General features: G+C 51.9%; 2 protein-coding genes across 2 annotated transcripts in view; both read left to right on the forward strand.

Moving 5' to 3' along the window:
- The window catches only part of CFAP99 (cilia and flagella associated protein 99), a 43,909-nt gene extending 33,967 nt beyond the window's left edge, over nucleotides 1-9,942 (forward strand). The window contains exons 12-16 of the mRNA XM_055384375.2: nucleotides 5,688-5,829; nucleotides 6,072-6,223; nucleotides 6,990-7,195; nucleotides 9,383-9,545; nucleotides 9,750-9,942. Coding sequence (XP_055240350.2) covers nucleotides 5,688-5,829; nucleotides 6,072-6,223; nucleotides 6,990-7,195; nucleotides 9,383-9,545; nucleotides 9,750-9,866 — 780 coding nt within the window. The 3' untranslated portion in view covers nucleotides 9,867-9,942. The remainder of the gene's footprint in view (nucleotides 1-5,687; nucleotides 5,830-6,071; nucleotides 6,224-6,989; nucleotides 7,196-9,382; nucleotides 9,546-9,749) is intronic.
- Nucleotides 9,943-15,955: 6,013 nt separating this feature from the next.
- Nucleotides 15,956-20,898, forward strand: part of RNF4 (ring finger protein 4) — a 46,553-nt gene continuing 41,610 nt past the window's right edge. The window contains exon 1 of the mRNA XM_004038341.5: nucleotides 15,956-16,091. The gene's annotated coding sequence lies outside the window, so the exon portion shown is untranslated. The remainder of the gene's footprint in view (nucleotides 16,092-20,898) is intronic.

A 20,898-nucleotide genomic window follows, 5' to 3' on the forward strand; every position in this document is an offset into this window, starting at 1 on the left:
GGTTGCAGTGAGCCATGATCATGCCACTGCACTCCATCCTGGGCGACAGAGCATAACTGTCTCAAAAAGAAAACAAACAAACAAAAATGAAACAAACAATATGAAAAGGTAGACTCAGAGAAGTCTCACCTCTTGTAAGTCTATAACTTACAACCCATTTCCACCTTCCTTTGTTGGTCCTTCCTTTCATTAATTTCTGGATTACCTTTCCCGTCTTTCGAAGCAAATAACACACTTGTATATACATACTTTGTCCTTCCCTTTTTTGTTACATAAAAGGTCACACCTTGCTTTATCTGCAAAGAATAATGTGCAAGGCTTTCACCTTTGCAGAGCTGGATTTTCAGGGTAAACTTCTAGAGGAAGTTACATTTCCAGATGTCACACCAAAGAGTAACTGGATACGCAGGAGTCCTTGCCATTTGGGACGCGTGGTTTTACTGAATATGGCCAGTCGTCTCCCTGGTACTTTTACCATCTTCACTCCACCAAAGTGTGAGAGGGGTCTGATCTGCATGCCCCGCCACAGAGTGTACCAGGCTGAATTCGTGAATTTGTGCCAATTTCATGGGTCAGAAATAGTATCTTGGTATAGTTCTGATTTGCATCTCATTTATTTATCAGTGAATTTGAGCAAATGTCCACATATATAAATGATTTCTGTGTCTATTTCTGTAAACTGTCTGTCCGTGTCTTTTGTCCATTTTCTATTGCACTTTTGACCTTCATTTCCCTGACTTTTTTTGATTCTTTATTTATTTAACTTGACAAATGCAATTGAATATATTTATGATATATAACATGATTTTTTTTTTTTTTTAAGATGGAAGCTTGCTCTGTCGCCCAGGCTGGAGTGCAGTGGTGTGATCTCGGCTCACTGCAACTTCTGCCTCCCAGGTTCAAGTGATTCTCCTTCCTCAGTCTCCTGAGTAGCTGGGACTACAGGCGAGCACCACCACGCATGGCTAATTTTTGTTTTTTGTTTTTTTTTTTCTTTTTGAGACAGAGTCTTGCTCCATCGCCCGGGCTGGAGTGCAGTGGCGTGATCATGGCTCACTGCAACCTCCACCTCCTGGGTTTAAGAAATTCTCTGCCTCAGCCTCCTGAATAGCTGGTATTATAGGCGCATGCCACAATGCCCAGCTATTTCTTTTTTTGTATTTGTAGTAGAGATGAGGTTTCACCATCTTGGTCAAGCTGGTCTTGAACTCCTGACCTCGTGATCCACACACCTCGGCCTCCCAAATTGCTGGGATTACAGGCGTGAGCCACCGTGCCCGGCCTACTTTTTGTATTTTTAGTAGAGATGGGTTTTCACCATGTTGGCCAGGCTGGTCTCAAACTCCTGACCTCAAGTGATCCACCTGTCTCAGCCTGCGAAAGTGCTGGGATTACAGGTGTGAGCCACCACGCCCAGCCTAACATGATCTTTTGGAATACAAATACATTGTGGAATGGCTAAATCAAGCTAATGAACATATGCATTATCTCACATACTTATTCCTGGTAAGAATACTTACAATCTACTCTCTTAGCAATTTTTCTTTTTTTGTTGTTTTTTTCTTTTTGTTTTTTGTTTTTTGTTTTTGTTTTTGTTTTTGAGATGGAGTCTCACTCTGTCACCCAGGCTGGAGTGCAGTGGGTTGATCTCAGCTCAGTGTAACCTCTGCCTCCCAGGGTCAGGTGGTTATCCTGCCTCAGCCTCCTGCGTAGCAGGGACTACAGATGCACACCACCATGTCTGGATAATTTTTGTATTTTTAGTAGAGACGAGGTTTCACCATGTTGGCCAGGCTGGTCTCAAACTCCTGACCTCAAGTGATCTGCCCACTTCGGCCTCCCAAAGTGCTGGGATTACAGGTGTGAGCCACCATGCCCAGCCACAGTTTTTCTTTTTTGAGACAAGGTCTCACTCTGTCGCCCAGGCTGGAGCGCAGTGGCATGATCTTGGCTCACTGCAACCTCTGCCTCTCGGGCCCAAACCATCCTCCCATCTCAGCCTCCCAAGCAGTTGAAACTACAGGCGTGCACCACCTTTTTAGGAGAGACACGGTTTCGCCATGTTGCCCAGGCTGGTCTCTAACTCCGGGGCTCAAGTGATTCACCTGCCTCAGTCTCCCAAAATACTGGGATTACGGAAATGCGCCTCTGCGCCCAGCCTAATGTTCTTTATTTGTTAGGAAAAATAATCCTTTATAATAGATTGTTGCAGATTGCTTTTTTTCCAGTTTGTCATTTGACTTTGTATATGAGGTTTATGATGGGTGTTTGCCATGCAAATATTCTTTTTATTCTTCAAATTTAACAGTCTTTTCTTGTGTTGTGTTTGGAGTTAGAAAATGCCACTCTTGGCTGGGTGTGGTGGCTCATGCCTGTAATCCCAGCACTTTCGGAGGCCGAAGCAGGGCGATCACCTGAGGTCAGGCATTCAAGACCAGCCTGGCCAACATGGTGAAACCCCATGTCTACTTAAAAACAAACAAACAAACAAAAATTAGCTGGGTGTGGTGGCACACCCACGTAATCCCACCAACTCAGGAGGCTGAGGCATGAGAATCGCTTGAACCCAGGAGGTGGAGGTTGCAGTGAGCCAACATCATGCTATTGCATTCCAGCTTGGGTGACAGAGTGAGACCGTCTCAAATAAAAAAAGAAAATGCTGCTCTTCTCACACCAGGTTACACAGGGATTCTCAGGCTTCTCTCCTGGTCTAAGGATGTCTAGCTACATGCATTCATGTGACTAATATTTTTTCTTACTAAATTAACTAGATTAGGTGGCACTAAATATTTGAAGTAAAAAGAATTTTAGTTTTTCTTATGCAGTTCATATTGGAGTGATTGCTTTTACAGCCTCAATGTGTTTTAATGAACTATGACTTTTGTTTCTGCTTGAGGTTCTAGTACCACAACCCGACCCATGGGCACCCTTTCATCTCCTCCTCTGAACTTTGGGCACTGCTCAAGAGCCTTTGGAAGCATCTTTTCCATTGAGAGGAGAGATGTTTGGGGTCTACCTGAATGTTCTCTGCTTAAGACACACACTCAGTTATTCTCCAAGGAACCTCTGTGCCTCATAGAAGCCAGTATTGAGTTCCCTATCTGGGTGCTTTTCTGTTTTTTTCAACAGTCACCAGCTTTTTTTTGTTTTGTTTTATTTTATTTTTTTGGGAGATGCGGTTTTGCCATGTTGGCCAGGCTGGTCTCGAACTCCCAGCCTTATGTGATCCACCTGCCTCGGCCTCCCAAAGTGCTGGAATTATAGGCATAAGCCACCATGCCTGGCCTACAGTCACCAGTTTTAAGGTACTCTAGCAATGGGGCTGGAAAAGGATATATTTTAAAATTATGGCTGGATGTGGTGGCTCACATCTGTAGTCACGGCACTTTGGGAGGCCAAGGCGGCTAGATCACTTGAACCCAGGAGTTCGAGACCAGCTTGAACAACATAGTGAGACCCCGTGTCTACAAAAAAAATGTTTGTTTTTGAGACGGAGTTTCACTCTTGTTGCCTAGGCTGGAGTGCAATGGTGCGATCTCGGCTCACCACAACCTCTGCCTCCTGGGTTCAAGCTATTCTATTGCCTCAGCCTCCTGAGTAGCTGGGATTACAGGCATGCACCATCATGCCTGGCTAATTTTGTATTTTTAGTAGAGATGGAGTTTCTCCATGTTGGTCAGGCTGGTCTCGAACTCCCAACCTCAGGTGATCTGCCTGCCTCAGCCTCCCAAAGTGCTGGGATTATAGGCGTGAGCCACCATGCCCAGCCAATAACTTGTTTTTTAATCTGTTATCACTGTGAAATTAACCCAGAATAGCTGTACTAGTATCAACACTCAACTCCTGGGTGAGGAATGACATTTCATGTTTTGGTTGTCATAGGTAATCATTCTTTGAATACTTTTTTTTTTTTTTTTTTTTTTTTGAGATCGGGTCTTGCTCTGTCTCCCAGGCTGGAATGCAGTGGCACAGTCACGGTTCCCTGCAACCTCAACCTCCTGGACTCAAATGATCCTCCCACCTCAGCCTCCTGAGTAGCTGGGACCACAGGCAGGAGCCACCAGGCCTGGCTAGTTTTGTATTTTTTGTAGAGACGGGGTCTCACTATGTTGGTCTCAAACTCCTGGGCTCAAGCAATCCTCTCCCCTCAGCTTCCCCATGTGCTGGGATTACAAGTGTGAGCCGCTGCAGCTGGCCCTGAGTACATTTTACCAAAGTCTTCAGGCAGATTGTTTCATCAAGCAGCACTTGCATCTTTTTTCCACTTGATTCTGGCCACAGAAATGCTGTTCCATGTGTTCTACCTTCATTTTAATTTTGAAGGTGCCAGGTGCAGGTAACTGAAAGCTCGGGCTTGGTGCGAGCTCAGTGAGCAGCCGGTGCGAGCCATGCTCTGTGGCAGGAAGGAGGAGGGGATGTGTGGGAAACCTGGTGGGACGTCCACAGCAGGGCCCAAGGATGCATGTGGCTGCCCCTGGCCCCTGAGTGACGGCAGGCAGGACCGTGGGTCCAAGGTTGATGTCTGAGTGGACCCAGCCAGGCATGTGACCCTGGACTCAGGCCCTCAGGCTGCTCTCTCTGCTGCTTACTGCCTGGGAACCCTCTCCTTACTGTGAGCCTGGCCAGGTGACCACACACTCATCGCTTGCCAAACACCTATCCCTGTCCACTGCTCCCGGCCTGTGGGCCTCTTTTCCTTCTTCCCCTGCTCATTCCTCTGTGCCGACTCCCTATTCCGTGCGGAGGCTGGTGCTGTGGCTGATGGGGACACTCTTTCCTGAGCCCTTGCTAGGTGTTGGCCCTGCACCCAGTGCACCTGAGGAGGTGGGCGTGGCCACCTTCATTTCCCCACAAAGAAACTGAAACCCAGAGAGGCTCGAGACTTGTCCGCTGCCAGGGAGCTGCCAGGGAGCTGCCAGGGTGGCAGAGGCAGAACTTAGCATCCTGTGTGTCTTACTCCCAAGCGGGAGCCTTTTCTGTGGACTGCTGCTGCCTCCCTGATTCCACATTCCCAAAGAGCCAGGAGGCACCGCCGCCCTCTTCTGCGCTCCCGGCCTGAGGCGCCCAGCTGTCTCCGTGCCATGGCCCGACGCTGTGGCTGGGCGGGGAGGGCCGGTGTGGATGCCTCTTTTCTCTCTTTGCCCATTGTCTGGTTGACTGAGACGGGACTCTTGGTATTTTTTGGTGCCCACTTTCTTCACCTCATATTTCTACACAACGTATTACCAAGTTTTTAAAGAAACTTTTAAAGTAATTTTTTAATTTCAGAACAATTTTTAAATTTACAGAAAAGCCGTAAAGATAGTACAGGGTATTCCACGTCCCCCCTACCCTGGGCCCCCTACCCTGGTTCCCTCCACTGTGAACAGCTTACGTTGCTACTGGGTGCACTGGGTCTCTAGGGCTACTACAGCAAAGTACCACAAACTGGGTGGCTTCAAATGCACGAAGGTTCCCTCCAAGACTACACTGGGAGGAAGGGAGAGGACGTGAGGTGGAAGTTCCCCGCACGCCCAACTTCCAGAGCACCGCCAGGAGCGAATGGGCTTAGACCTGGGTTCTGGGGTGATTCAAGGGCAGGGACTGGGTCCACCTTCAGACCTCATGCTGCGCCCTGGGCCGGGGCGGGACCAGGCAGGGAAGCCGGAACAGCCCCACTCACCGTGGCAGGTCCACTGTCTGAGCAGATGGCCAAGCTGATGCTGCAGCGTGCAGAGAGACGGCTCCGGGAGGACAGGTCCAGGAAGGAGCTGGTGGAGCAGGTGATAGAGGGGCAGAAGAACGCCAAGGCGGCCCAGACGAAGCTCGCGAAGGGCCGACAGCAGACAGGTAGTCAGGAGCCAGATGTCACTGGCCCTACCCCGCTCTTCCCCACTTGGGTGCTGGGCTGCCACCCTTTCCTGAGTGAGCCACTATGGCTGTCCAGGGTCAGGGACCCCTTGAGGGAGGCACTCCCAGGTGTCCGCACTGAGGCAAGAGTCCTGGCTGGGGAACCCTGGGGGAGGTGCCTTCCTGTCCAGCCCCTGCCCTGCCACCCACCGGCCACCTCAGCTCCTGGCTTGGCCCCCAAGTTCAGGAGGCGATTGAGGAGAGTAGGGGGCTGCTGCAGCGCAGGGCGCAGGCAGCCCAGGAGGAGCAGCGGCGCCGTTGTGAACTCATCTCCCAGCTGCGTGCACTCGAGACACAGCCCACGCGCAAGGGCAAGCTCGTGGACCTGACCCAGGTGAGGATGCAGTCCTGGACGGGCCCATGCCTCAGGGGCCTCCACGCTGGCACTGCCATGAGAGGCAGTTTCCAGGGTTCCCACCAGAGCCACAGGTGGGTCTTGCACCACCTGAAACCTGGCCCGCCACCCTCCGTGACTCAACACCCATGTGCCGCGGGCCTGGGTCTGGCCCTAAGAGTTCACAATCCTGCGGGCAAGGCACACACTTAGCCAGTCCTCTGTAACTCCTGGGGGTGGCCAAGGTGGGCTTCACAGGGGAGGCCACTTAGGAGCTGCCTGTTGAGGGAGGGCCAGGGTGGAAAGGGCAGTGTAGGGAGGGCGCAGGTGTTTTCAAAGGCTGGATGGAGCAGGAGGTTGAGGAGGGCCTGCCGGAAGCCCATGTGAGAAGGCATGATGAGGGGCCAGGCCTCAGAGGAGTGCGGGGAGCCAGCTGCAGGGCCTGGCCCAGCCCCAAGGCCATGGGGAGTGCAAATGGCTGTCTGCCCCGGCCCCGAAGCCTGGCTGGGGAGATAGTCATGAGCTCCATTTGGGACTTGCCACAGTGGAGGGGCCTCAGTCCAGCTGAGATGTGCAGACCCACACAAGGTGTAGTGTTGCAGAGCAGAGCCCAGGCTGGAGAGGCTGGGGGCATGTTTCATAAGCAGTGTTGAAGCAGAGGGAAGGTGGGCAAGGGGTGGGCCTATGGAACAGGGGAGGGATCCTGGTGGGAAGCATCGGGGCCCAGCACAGCTCCCAGCTTGGGGCCTCCCCTACCACCCCACAGATCCCCGGCTACGGCCTGGAAGGAGAGATGTCCATAGTGGAGCTGCGAGAGCGGCTGGCCCTGCTCAAAGAGAATCAGCGGCGCAAGGAGGAAGAAAAGCGGGATCAAATCATTCAGGGCAAGCGTGCCAAGAGCCAGGAACTGCAGAACACGGTGGAGCAGATCTCGCTGTGCCGTGCAGCCATGGGGAGATCCGCAGCCTTGAGGTTGGTACTGGGCTCGGGGAGGGTGCCTCTGGGTGGACAGGGAGCATGCTGTAAGCCTGCCTTGCACCCTCCTGGGTGGGTCTCCTAGAAACAACAACCACCCTCCTGCCCAGGAAGTTCCCTTGCCGTAACTCCCCTGACCCCTATTATTGTAGTAGGTGACTTCCAGGCACATGGGAATGGTGCAAAATTCTGCATCCATGGCTCAGAAGCCATGACCCAGATGCGGTCATTTTTGCACCCAGCTCATGGGTCCAACCTTTCACCATATGTGCTTCACGTAGCCAGCTAGCTATTTATGTCAGCAGAAGCATTAGGAAGTAGTTGCAGGAATCATTTACTCTTAAACACTTCAGCATACATCTTCTAAAAAAAAAGATCGTCCTACATAAAACCACAGCACCCTGACACCAATAGAAAATGGAACAAAAATTCCCAACATCACCTAAATATCTCATCTTTTTTCACATTTCCCCAGGTGTCCAAAGACTGTTGGCCAACTGTTTTTTTTTGTTTTTGTGTTTTGAGACAGAGTCTTGCTCTGTCACCAGGCTGGAGTAGAGTGGCGCAATCTCAGCTCACTGCAACCTCTGCTTCCCAGGTTCAAGCCTCAGCCTCCCAAGTAGCTGGGACTACAGGCACACATCACCATGCCCGGCTAACTTTTTGTATTTTAGCAGAGACGGGGTTTCACCATGTTGGCCAAGATGGTCTCGAACTCCTGACCTCGTGATCTGCCCGCCTTAGCCTCCCAAAATGCTGGGATTACAGGTGTGAGCCCAGCCTGGCTAACATTTTTAAAAGACTGTTGCTGTAACTTTTTTTTTTCTTTTTAAACCAGGATCTAGTTGAGGGTTGCAGATAGCTCGTTTGCATGCACACACATACACATGCCTTTTTACTTGTTTGGGGGACAGTCTGGTGATGTTTTTTAGCCCCTTGTGGCTGTCCCTTGGCAGCCAGGTCAGACATGGGCAGGCATGTCCCCTGGCCCTGGGGTCAGGCTGGCCTCTGGGCCCTGGCCTAGTTCCCAGGGAGGCCCAGCTGTTGTAGTAGAGCCTCGTTCAGAGCCTGGCATACAGGGCTCCAGAGACAGTTTCTGAGTGGGACTAGGTGTGGTGGATGGCGGGGCGGACAGAAGGAAGGACTAATCATTGCTGATGGAAGAGAGCCCTTCACTGTTGGTCCTTGGAGGGGCCGCTGCTCTGGTTGCAATTCAGAGGAGGCACAGGGCAACCGCTGCTGGTGCTGTACAGGGCGGGCTGGCTGCCCACCAGCTCCCCAAGCTGGCACACACCTGGACAGCTCATCACTTCCAGCTGCTGGCCATGGCCTGGCAGAGCTCAGACGCAGCCTGGTTGGTGTTAGGGTGCCTCCAAAGGTCTACCTCCTGCTAAAAAAGTTAGAGTGGGCCCAGGCATGCACTTAGGCCCCAGGCCACAAATTCACCAGGGGCGACCTGGACAGTCAGACAAGAGTGGTGGAGACAGGGAACAGCACATGCAAATATCCTAAGGCTGTGAGGTCCACTGATGCCAAAGCCAGCAGGGAACAACACATACAATCAGAAGGATCAAGGGCCATGTGTGCAGGTACCTGTGGAGATGCAGGCCACAGCACCACAGCATTAGCAGGGGGTACCTCCAGGCAAGAGACAGAAGAGTGTGAGGTCAAAGGAGGCTTTCACATCTGTACCCCAGTTATGCATATAGTTAGTACACCTGTAATACTTTTTAAAAAAAATGTTAAGTTTAAAAAAAAAAGCTGCCAGGCGCCGTGGCTTACGCCTGTAATCCCAGCATTTTGGGAGGCTGAGGTAGGAGGATTGCTTGAGCCTGGGAGGTCAAGGCTACAGTGAGCCATGATCGCGCCACTGCACTCCAGTCTGGGCGACAGAGTGAGACCCTGCCTCAAACAAACAACAACAAAAATTAAAGAAAAGAAAAAAAGAGCAAAAGGGTAGATAGAAGTGCTGGAGACTCCCCCACCCCCTCCAGCCCCTGAGCGGTGGTACTGTCTAGGAGCGCGCCGCGGCCCCTGGGCCTCGCTGTGTGTCCTAAATCATTCCGGTGAACCTCTCCGGCTGCGTAGCCCCTTGCCCCCGCGTCGCTTGGACACGGGTGGCATCCTGGGTCTGGCCTGGGCCTCCCGCCGGCCTGCTCCTGAGCCCGCCGCGTCGCCAGCCAGGTGGGAGGAGGAGAAGGCCCTTGCGGCGGCCCCGGCGGCGCCCTCGCAGGACGAGCGCGTGCAGCAGCTGCGGCGCAGGATCTCGGAGAGGGCGGCCGAGCGCAGCAGGCAGGCGGCCTTGCTGCACGTGTCAGCGCCGCGGACAGCGCGCCCCAAGCCCCGGGTGAGTCCGGATTGGTGGGAGCAGCCCGGGCGACTGAAAGCCGAGGCCGGCTGGGGATGGCGGGCGCGGCGCGCAGGGACCGGCGTCCTGGGGCGGGGATGGCGGGGAGATCGGGTCCGGGCCGCGGCCGGGAGATACGCAGCGGCGGGCGCAGGAGGCGGTGGGGGCCTCCCTGCCCGCGCCGACGCGTTCCCCGGCCTGCAGGCGCAGCTAGAGGCGCAGCACTGGCTGGAGCTGGAGCGGAGCCGCGAGCGCAGGCTGCAGGCGCTGCAGCAGGGAGGCTCAGGACCCGGGCCCGCGCGCCGCCTGGAGGCCGCCTGAGCCGGGCCGAGCGCGCCCCACCCGCTTGCGGGCCACCCCCTACACCCACCGCCCCAATAAAGCGTGCGGCCCGCGGTGCGCGCCGCCTCTTCCTTGGCCGGGGCCCCCCTCGGCCCCGGCCCCCCTGCCTCCGCACCCCCACCGCACCCCTCTCCCTCCCTAGCCCCGGTCTGCCCAGAAAAGCATTGCCGGATAAAAGGCAGGAAGCCCAGTTACTGCGTGGGGACAAACTTAGGCTAAAAATGTATCCTCTCCTTATCGGGAATTCAACTGAACTGGGCATCCTGCATTTTTATAAGCGAAATCTGGCCACCTCGGCCCAGGTCCTAGCACTTCCCTACAGCCTAGCATAAGGCATTCCTGGTGCGCACCCCTTCGAAACTCCCAGAACCCCTTCAGATGTGGAAATTTGGAACACCCACCCTTTGCCGGCATCCAGGTGGCTTCACCTAGGGAACCCCCAAGACTGAGTGGCGACTGTGAGTGTACGTTTGGCTGGGGAAGTGGCCAGGATTCTTGAGCGCCAACGTTGCACCGGCCCTTCACGCGCCTCCACCATCCTCACTACGGTCCAGGGACGTAGGAACTGGCCTGCCCCTGTTCTGCTGATGAAGCCACAGGTGCTCAGAGAGGCGATGTGACCGGCCTAGAGGGCCAAAACCCAGAGCTGCGCCTGGGAGCACCCCCTCCTCCCCTTTCTCTAGCATCAGAAGCAGCCCAGATCCAACAAGATCAGGGCCAATGGAGGCAGGACTTCACCCAGGGCAGGGACCAAGATGGATTGGTTCTGCAGTGTCCCGGGACTCCATGGGCTACAGAAGGCTCCACCTTGAGGACAGGCTTGCTGAGTGAACGCCTGCTGGTGACAGCCTCAAGAAGAAAGTACATTAAGCCACCTTCTTCCCAGGAAAGAGAGAAAAGCGTCAAGTCCGTGGGGTGGTGAGCAGAGCAGTAAGGGGTTGGGGAGTGGAAACTGACAGATAAGATAGATGTCCAGGGGAGATATATTTCCTTCCCCAACTCCCAATATCCTCCTTGGGCCTGCAGAGGAGATGGTGCCTCAGATGATGAGGCTGAGTCCCAGGGTACACTCAGACCAGGAAGGCAGGCATCTCAGCAGTGACAAGAACAGGCTAAAGGACAAGAGCCCTACTCCAATATTCTGAGTTTGTGAGAACCCCAGGATTTTACCACCCAGGTAGGTAAGGAGAATTTCCACATCTCTGTAGAATTGCAGCTGGGAGTAGATTAAATTTCATTTAAAGAAATAAACATTGGCCAGGCAAGGGGGCTCAAACCTGTAATCCCAGCAATTTGGGAGGCTGAGGCAGGTGGATCACCTGAGGTCAGGAGTTTAAGACCAGCCTGGCCAACATGGTGAAACCCCGTTGCTACTAAAAATACAAAAATTAGCTGGGCGTAGTGGCCGGCGCCTGTAATCCCAGCTACTCGGGAAGCTGAGGCAAGAGAATGGAATCGCTTGAACCCAGGAGATGGAGGTTGCAGTGAGCTGAGATCGCACCACTCCAGCCTGGTGACAAGAGCCAAACTCCATCTCAAAAAAAAAGAAAGAAACATTGCTCACATCCCGTGTTGTGTGATCCAAACCCATTTAATTTGATAGTGACGGAATACATTGATGATGCCTGGCCTAGAAAGCCCCTCTGAGCTCTGGGGGTTTCAAAGGGGGATTTATTAGCTCTCATAATGCCAATCCAAAGGCAGCAGACTTCAGGATATACCCGATCCAGGAGCTCAGTCTCCACTCTGGTAGCAGTTCCAGCCTGAGGAACAAAGAACAGTTGCCCCAGTCTCATTGGCCTGAATTGAACATGCTTGTGCTGAGCCAGTTCCTGCAGTGAGGGAAGGTCTGCATGGGTGCCTGAAGCAAGCACTGTGGCAAGGCAGGGAAATTACCCTTCACCTAGAAGGTTGGCCTCTGGAGCAGAGGGGAGATGTGGCAGCTAACAAATTGAGGGTACTATTGGCAACACTGTTGGTTGGCAGGTAACAAGGTCTTCCCCTGCCCCCTCCTGGACTGAGCAGCCGCTTAGAGCTAGCTTGAGAGCACGTGGGGCCTCTCCTCATACAAACCTAGGTGGGAGCAGGCCTCGGACCATTCCCTAAAGCTGTGGCCTGGGAGTAGGCATTGTGTGATAGAGTGATGGCAAAATGTCTGTGTATCCCTGCCCCTTGCCTTGTGACTTTACACCTCCCATCGAGAGGTGGAGTCTATTCCCCCAGCCCTTGCATCTGGTCTGGCCTAGTGACTTTCTTTGGCTAATAGGGCGCAACAGAAGTGACCACGTGCCACTTCTGAGTCTGGGCCTCAGGTGGCCTTGGAGCTCCCACTTGTTCTCTTGGAACCTTAGCCAGGCCCCATGTGAGCATGACTAGGGTGGCCTGCTGGGATCAGACACCATGTGGAGGACGCCATCTCAGAGGCCATCCTAGACTAGCAGAGCACAAAATGAGAGGGCAGCCGGACAAGAACCTCCCCCGACCCCGCTGTCTTATAGATTCATGAGCAACAATAAATGTCTGTCGTTCAAAGTATCAAGCTTTGGGGTGGTTTGTTCCAGAGCAACAGCTAAGGGGCACACCCTTAAGAGCCCAGGGCCTTCACACTGGGGGCCCCTGCCTCCCCTCCCTGCACAGGCAGCTAAGGGGCACACCCTTAAGAGCCCAGGGCCTTCACACTAGGGGCCCCTGCCTCCCCTCCCTGCATAGGCTCTTTACAGAGAATCAAGCTACTCCCCCAAAGGGGGCCAGCCAGAGTGAGATATGGCCCAGCTAGTGCTGACAATCCCTCTCTGAACCTTTCCTGGCTGGACTGCCTGGGGAGTGGACATTTTGCCTGAGTACAGGCTAGTCAGAAGATCCTTGTTGATAGCATCTGAGACCCACTTGGGCAGGGGCTTTCTTTGGAAATAGTGAAGAAACAGATTTAGTAGCTGGTGTGAGGCCCAGGAACCTGCATTCAGCTGGTTTCGACTTGTAGGACTATGGGAGCACCAAGGTGCCGGTCTTTTCTCTAAGCTGCGGGCGTTCAGGGCCCAAGGGAAGCGCTATTTGTGAAGGAACAAGTTCAGTGCAAGTGAGGCTTGGAGAAGACTTGAAAGCAGCTTTTGTCTGTTTTTGTTTTTGAGGCAGAGTCTCGCTTTGTCACCCAGGCTGGAGTGCAGTGACGTGATGATAGCTCATACAGCCTTAAACTCCCGGGCTCAAGTGATCCGCTTGCCTCATCCTCCCTACTAGCTGGGACTGCATGCACTTACCACCACACCCAGCTAATTTTTTATTTTTAGTAGAGACGAGGTCTCACTACGTTGCCCTGGCTGAAGGCAGTCTTTGAGCATGAAACTGGTATTTATAGAGACTTTTTCAACATCACATCTTCAATATATTACAGTTACAAACAGAAAACCCTAACTTTTCCTTAGGCTGTAAAATACAAATTACTAATATTACTTTTTCTAAATCTGATTTTTTTTTTGAGAGAGAGAGGGTCTCATTCTGTCAATCAAGCTGACGTGCAATCACAGCTTACTGCAGCCATGACCTCCTGGGCTCAAGTAATCCTGCTGCCTCAGCCTCCTGAGTAGCTGGGACCATAGGGACATGCCACCACACCCGGCTAATTATTATTTGTGTGTGTGTGTGTGTGGAGAGGGGGTTTTACCATGTTACCCAGGCTCATCTATAAACTCCTCAGCTCAAGCAATCCTCCCACCTCAGCCTCCGAAAGTGTTAAGATTACAGGTGAGAGCCACCATGCCCGCCCTAAATCTGATCATTTTTAACCACCATTTTGATTAATCATGTATGGCCCCATTTATGAACTGAAATTCTCTTAAACATTTTCAACTGCATTTATACACGTAGAATCTAATTTTATTTTTTAGCATTTCAGTTGTCTGCCTTATCAAGTATTAATATTTAAATAATTCTCATAGATATATTAAATGTCTACATTTCTTTTAAACTTTTAAGTTCTCTTTGCTCCAATTATAATCACAAACTTCGGAAAATGTTATAGCTTTCAACTTACAGTCGCTATCAAAAATCAAATACTTAGGGCAGGGTGTGATGGCTCATGCCTGTAATCCCAACACTTTGGGAGGTCGAGGTGAGCAGATAACTTGAGCCCGGGACTTCAAGACAAGACTGGGCAACATGGCGAAAGCCAGTGTCTACAAAAAAAAATACAAAAAAATTAGCCAAGCATGGTGGCACACACCTGTGGTCCCAGCTACTCGGGAGACCAAGGTGGGTTGATGATCTAAACCTGGGGAGGTCGAGGCTGCAGTGAGTGAGTCATGATTGTGCCACTGCACTCCAGCCTGGGTGACAGAGTGACACCTCGTCTCAAAAAAAAAAAAAAAAAAAAGGCCAGGTGCGGTGGCCCACGCCTGTAATCCCAGCACTTTGGGAGGCCGAGGCGGGTGGATCACGAGGTCAGGAGATCGAGACCATCCTGGCTAACACGGTGAAACCCCATCTCTACTAAAAAATACAAAAAAAATTAGCCAGGCGTGGTGGCGGGCGCCTGTAGTCCCAGCTACTTGGGAGGCTGAGGCAGGAGAATGGCGTGAACCCGGGATGCGGAGCTTGCAGTGAGCCGAGATCACTCCACTGCACTCCAGCCTGGGCGACAGAGCGAGACTCCGTCTCAAAACAAACAAACAAACAAACAAAAAACACAAATACTTAGATATTTTACATGAGAATTACATTTATCTATCAGATACTCTACCATGCCAGATTTCCTTACAATTACGAAAAATAGCAAACACATATTGTTTGTAAATGCAACACAAAAACGTTAATGCTCTGGTTTCTATCTGCCTTGTCATTCCGTTATTTGACTCCATTTTCGAGGTTAGAAACTCACTGTAAGGTGGCCGGGCGAGGTGGCTCACACCAGTAATCCCAGCACTTTTGGAGGCCAAGGAGGGTGGATCACCTGAGGTCAGGAGCTCGAGACCGGCCTGGCCAACATGATGGAACTCCGTCTCTACTAAAAATACAAAGAAAATTAGCCGGGCGTGGTGGCAGGCGCCTGTAATCCCAGCTATTCGGGAGGCTGAGGCAGGAGAATCACGTGAACCCAGGAGGTCAGAGCTTGCAGTGAGCCGAGGTCGCGCCACTAAAACAAACAAACTCACCGTAAGGAAACAATGTAACCCAAGGCATTTGGGGTGACCTTCATGTTGCCTGAGGGTGCCGAGGGACCAGAGATGCTGGCCATGGACTAAGGTTTGGGTATTCTCAGGCAGCAGGGACAAGGTGGGCTTTTTTCCTGGTTGCTAAACCCATGTCAAAGTCGAGCTCAGGGACTGGAGCTCAAGAAACCCACCGCCCATTCTCCAGTCCGACCGGGGACCTGCATGCACCTCTGCCGTGCTGCCCCGAGTCCTCCAACCCTCCACACTCTTCCTCTGTTATGTACACGTCTCCACCCAGGCCTGCAAAAGTCCCGGCTTCCTCGCAGGGGCAGGGACCCGCACGCCGGCCCAGGGCTTGGCACGCGGGGATGCTGAAACAGGGCCAGGCCTGGTTTCCAGCCGATCGTCAGAGTCCCCAGGCCCAGCAACCTTCCTCACAAAGGCCTCGTTAAGAGGCGAGGAAACAAGAGCCGGGAGAGGGGCGCGGAACGGCGGGCGGGACGAACTACCAGCTCCGCGCCTCCGGCCAGCTGCGTCGAGCCAGGGGCACCGCGCTGTTGTGCGGCTGGTAATCTAGCAATGGGAAAGTTCGAGGCCTGCTCGGCTCCGGAGGCAGCTGGCGGGCCGTCCCTGGCGGCGTTGGGGCGGTCAGTGGCAGCCGGGGACGGGCGACCGGGTCGCCCGGGTCGCCCTCAGACCGTGACTCCCGAAAAGCCTTGCGGGCGGGGCGCGCCCGCGCCGTCTCTTGCCGGAAGGTGCGAGTTACTGCGCTCGATTGTGGGCGGGGGCGGAAAGAGGCGCCTTTTAAAGTGGTAACAGATGGTTTTCTTATCCAATAGGATTAAAAAATTTGTCCTTACCCGGCCGACCGCGGAAGTAGAGTAGGCGGGCGGCCAATGGGGACATGATGGGGGGCGGAGCCGAGGCCTCCGAAGCGGAAGTGGGTTGCTGTTGAGGCGGCGGCATCTTTCTCGAGGAGCTCTCCTGGGCGGCTGAAGAAGGAGCTTCTTCTCCGGAGTGCGCCGGCGGCGGCGCCTGCGGACCTAACTAGCTCCAGGTTAGGCCGGGCTTTGCGGGAAAGCAGCGGTAAGTCAGGGCCTTGCAGATGCGAGGTTTAGGCAGCTTCGCGGCCTACAGAGGCCTCGGCCCGCGCCGCCTGGGGGAGCCGCGCTGCGCGGCTTGACCCAGCCGAGGCTTTGCAGCCCGGGACCTCGAGCCAGCTCTGGTCGCTCGCACTGCCGTTCGCGCGGGCGCACCGAGCCCGGCTTGGCGCGGGCAACAGAAGTTAGGAGGTCTGCGTCTGGGTCTCGGCTCACCCTGGCGGGCCGCGGCCATGGGACTTAGTCCCTAGCCTAGGAAGGGAAACTGAGACTCTGGGAGGGGCAGGAACGCCCCCAAGGTCACTTGGAAAGTCGGGCAGGGTGTGCTGTTAGGGGGGAAGACCTGGGCAGGGTTTTTGTTCCCCGCTGACGACGCCTCCTTTGTGTGTTCGCGCCGCCGCCCCGCCATCGTGGGGCCTGCGAGTTTGCCGGGGTGCCTGGGCCGCGTGGCAGGGCCTTCTGTAGGTCGGGAGGATCTGAGTACGGGTGCGGGCCTGACCGTGGGGGCGCCGAGGTCGCAGTCTAAAACTTAGTAGGGCCTCGATTTCCGGGCGCGCTTCCGGGCCCCGGCTGGTGGTTGGTGGAACGTGCGACTGTGAGGCTTGCGGCCCAGCCCTGCACCGCTCGGGCCCTTCACCGCTCTGGCGCGCCTATAGACAGGTGTATGAAGATTCTCACGACCCGAAACAAGAGTTGTTAGTAAACACCGCTTTTCCGCCTTTGATCCATTGAGGAAAGAGGGAAAAGGATGGAGCTTGGGCAAGCCGTTTTGGTAGGGATTTCAGCTTTTGTCTTTCACTTGTCGGTTCTCATAGACGTTCACAAACTTAATAATCTTCGTTCTGTTTCTGCACCAAGTTCTTGAGCCAGACGTAGGGTCTCAGCTCTGGAGCCTGGCTTAGACTGTCCAACTGATTGGGGAGACTGAGGTCCAGAAAAGTGAAGTGGTCTGCCCAAGGTCACACAGCCAGCTATTTGGCAGCAGATGAGGTTAAGTCCTAACTGCAGGATTTGGGTTTTGAATTCATTGACCAGGAGTTTTGGGACCACTGTCAATAAAAGAGACATTGAAGGGAATCTTTTGTTACTTTCTTGGTGATTTGCTTTTTAATGGACAAGGACATACTGGGTTCAGTTTTATCTGTGAGTTTGAGGTGAAATAGAGGCATTCGAGTAGCAAGATATATTGCTGGCTTTTGTATTGCCTGAATTTGAGCTTCCAAAAATCTTACTTTAATACATCGTTTATTGATCTTTTCTTGAATTACTACCTTTGTAAGGACCTTTTGTAAACATTGTTCTTCTAATCTTCATGAAATCTTAATGCTATACGTAAACTATTTCTTTTTATATAATGTATGCACATCTGTGCTTTGTACATAAAATGAGTAAGATTTTTCACTCTCCTCAAGATCAAAGTAGCGTATTTTTGAGGTCTCCTGTATGCCAACCTTTCTGCTTGGAATACAGCAGTAAACAGTCGTGGTGCTGGCCTTCCTGTAGCTGGGTGAGGATGGAGGGAATAAGAGATAACTCATTTTATTGTGTTTTGCAAATACTGCCTTTTTTTTTTGCAAGGTGAAGGTTTATAGCAAGGATTCATCGAGCAAGTCTGTAAGTGCCAGCCATTTTTCCAACAGCATGTGCTCACTTTGTGTCTCTTGTGTCACGTTTGGGTAATTCACAATATTTCACACTTTTTTTTTTTTTTTTTGAGGTGGAATCTCACTCTGTCACCCAGGATGCAGTGCAGTGGCGTGTTCTCGGTCTCACTGTAACCTCTGCCATCTGGGCTCAAGTGATTCTCCTGCCTCAGCCTCCGGAGTAGCTGGGATTACAGGCATGTACTACCACACCCAGTTAATTTTTGTATTTTTAGTGGAGACGGGGTTTCACCATATTGGCCAGGCTGGTCTCGAACGCCTGACCTCAAGTGATCCGCCTGCCTCGGCCTCCCAAAGTGCTGGGATTACAGGCATGAGCCACCGTGCCCAGCCCCAAACCTTTTCGTTATTACATCTGTTATAGTGACCTGTGATCAGTGTTTTGGGTTACCATGAATAGCACTCATATAAGACAGTGAACTTAATTGGTACAAGTTGGGTGTGTATTAACAGCTCCACTGACTGGCAGTTCCCAGTCTCTCTCTTCAGGCCTCTTTATTCCTTGAGACACAATATTGAAATTAGGCCAGTCAGTGACCCTACAGTGTCCAGGCAAAAGGAGCAGTCAGTTGAATCTCTCTTACTTTAAGTCAAGTTAAGAAATGATTATCCTTAGTGAGAAAGGCATATCAAAAGTTGAGATAGGCCAAAAGCTAGGCCTCTTGTGCTGAATGACAGTTAGCCAAGTTGTGAATGCAAAGGAAGAGTTCTTGAAATTAAAATGCTACTCCAATGAATACATAAATGATAAGCCAGACAGCCTTATTGCTGATAGGGAGAAAGTTTTAGTGGTCTGGATAGAAGATCAAACCATCCATGACATTCCCTTAAGCGAAAGCCTCATCCGGAGCGAGGTACTAACTCTCTTCAATTCTGTGAAGAGTGAGAAAGGTGAGGAAGCTGCAGAAGAAAAGTTTGAAACTGGCAGAGGTTGGTTCATGAGGTTTAAGGGAAGAAGCCGCCTCTGTAATGTAAAAGTGTAAGGTGAGGCAGTAAGTGTTGATGAAGAAGCTGCAGCCAGTTATGCAGAACATATAGCTACAATAACTGATGAAGGTGGCCACACTAAACAACAGACTTTCAATGTAAATGAAACAGCCTTATATGGAAAAAAAAAATACTACCTAGGACTTTCATAGCTAGAGAAAGGTCAGTGCCTGGCTTCAAAGGACAGGCTGATTCTCTTGTTAGGGGCTAGTGTGGCCAGTGACTTAAGTTGTAACTAGTGCTCGTTTACCATTCTGGAAATCCTAGGGCCCTTAAGAATTATGCAAAAATCTACTGTGTGCTGATCACTGAAACAGGAAAGCCTGTATAGTAGCATATCTGTTTACAGTATGTTTTACTGAATATTTTAAGCCCACTATTGAGATCTACAGCTCAGAAAAAAAGATTTCTTTCAAAATATTACTGCTCATTGAGAATGTGCTTAGTCACCAAAGAGGTCTCATGGAGATGAGTAAGATTAATGTTAACATCTGTTCTGCAGCCCATTGATCAAGGAGTAATTTCAACTCTCAAATCTTAAGAAATGCATCTTGAGGCTGAGCACGGTGGCTCATGCCTGTACTTGCAGCACTTCGGGAGGCCAAAGCAGGTGGATCGCTTGAGCTCAGGAGTTAGAGACCAGCCTGGGCAGCATAGTGAGACTACCCCCTCCACTGCCAATCTCTTAAAAAAAAAAAAAAGGGCGGCAGGGGGAAAGAAAGAAATGCATTTTGTAAGGCTACAGCTACATAGATTGTGATTCCTCTGATGGGTATCAACAATGTAAATTAAAAACCTCCTGAAAGGATATACTATTCTAGATACCATTAAGAATATTTGTCGCCAGGCGCAGTGGCTCACCCATGTAATCCCAGCACTTTGGGAGGCGAAGTGGGCGGATCACAGGGTCAGGAGATCGAGACCATCCTGGCTAACATGGTGAAACCCCATCTCTACTAAAAATACAAAAAATTAGCCGGTCTTGGCAGCGGGCACCTGTAGTCCCAGCTACTCGGGAGGCTGAGGCAGGAGAATGGTGTGAACCCGGGGAGAGGAGCTTGCAGTGAGCCGAGATAGCACCACTGCACTCCAGCCTGGGCAACAGAGCGAGACTCCATCTCAAAAAAGAAAAAAAAAAGAATATTTGTGATTCATGGGAGGAGGTCAAAATATCAACATCAGCAGTTCACGGTGGTTCATGCCTGTAATCCCAGCCCTTTGGGAGGCTGGGGCAGGCAGATCACCTGAGGTCAGGAGTTCGAGACCAGCCTGCCCAACATGGTGAGACCCCATCTCTACCAAGAAAATACAAAAATTAGCCAGGCATGGTGGCACGCTCCTGTAGTCCCAGCTACTTGGGGGGCTGAGGTAGGTTAATCGCTTGGGCCCAGGAGGTGGAGGCTGCAGTGAGCCGAGATTGCGCCTCTGCACTACAGCCTGGGCGACAGTGAGATTCCGTCTTAAAAAAAAAAAAAAAATCAATTAACACAACAAGAACTTGGAAAAAGTTGATTCTAACCCTCATGGATGACTTTGAGGGGTTCTAGACTTCAATGGAAAAAGTAACTGTAGATGTGGTGGAAATAGCAAGAGAACTAGAATTAAAAGTAGAGCCTGGCCGGGCGTGGTGGCTCACGCCTGTAATCTCAGCACTTTGGGAGGCCTAGGCGGGTGGATCACGAGGTCAGGAGTTCAAAACCAGCCTGGCCAGATGGTGAAACCCTGTCTCTACTAAAAATACAAAAAATTAGTGGGGCGTAGTGGCACACGCCTGTAATCCTAGCTACTCTGGAAGCTGAGACAGAGAATTGCTTAAACCTGGAGGGGCAGAGGTTGCAGTGAGCCAAGATCACACTACTGCACTCCAGCCTGGGCGACAGGGCAAGACTCTGTCTAGGAAAAAAAAAAAAAGTAGAGCCTGAAGGCTGGACCTGTTGGATCACTTGAGGTCAGGAGTTGGAGACCAGCCTGGCCAACATGATAAAACCTTGTCTCTACTAAAAATACAAAAATTAGCTGGGCGTGGTAGTGGGATTGTTACTGCATAGTAATCCCGGCCACTTCAGAGGCTGAGGCAGGAGAATTGCTTGAACCCAGGAAGCAGAGGTTGCAG

This window comes from Gorilla gorilla, chromosome 3 (assembly GCF_029281585.2).
Source record: "Gorilla gorilla gorilla isolate KB3781 chromosome 3, NHGRI_mGorGor1-v2.1_pri, whole genome shotgun sequence".
Classification (NCBI taxonomy): domain Eukaryota; kingdom Metazoa; phylum Chordata; class Mammalia; order Primates; family Hominidae; genus Gorilla; species Gorilla gorilla.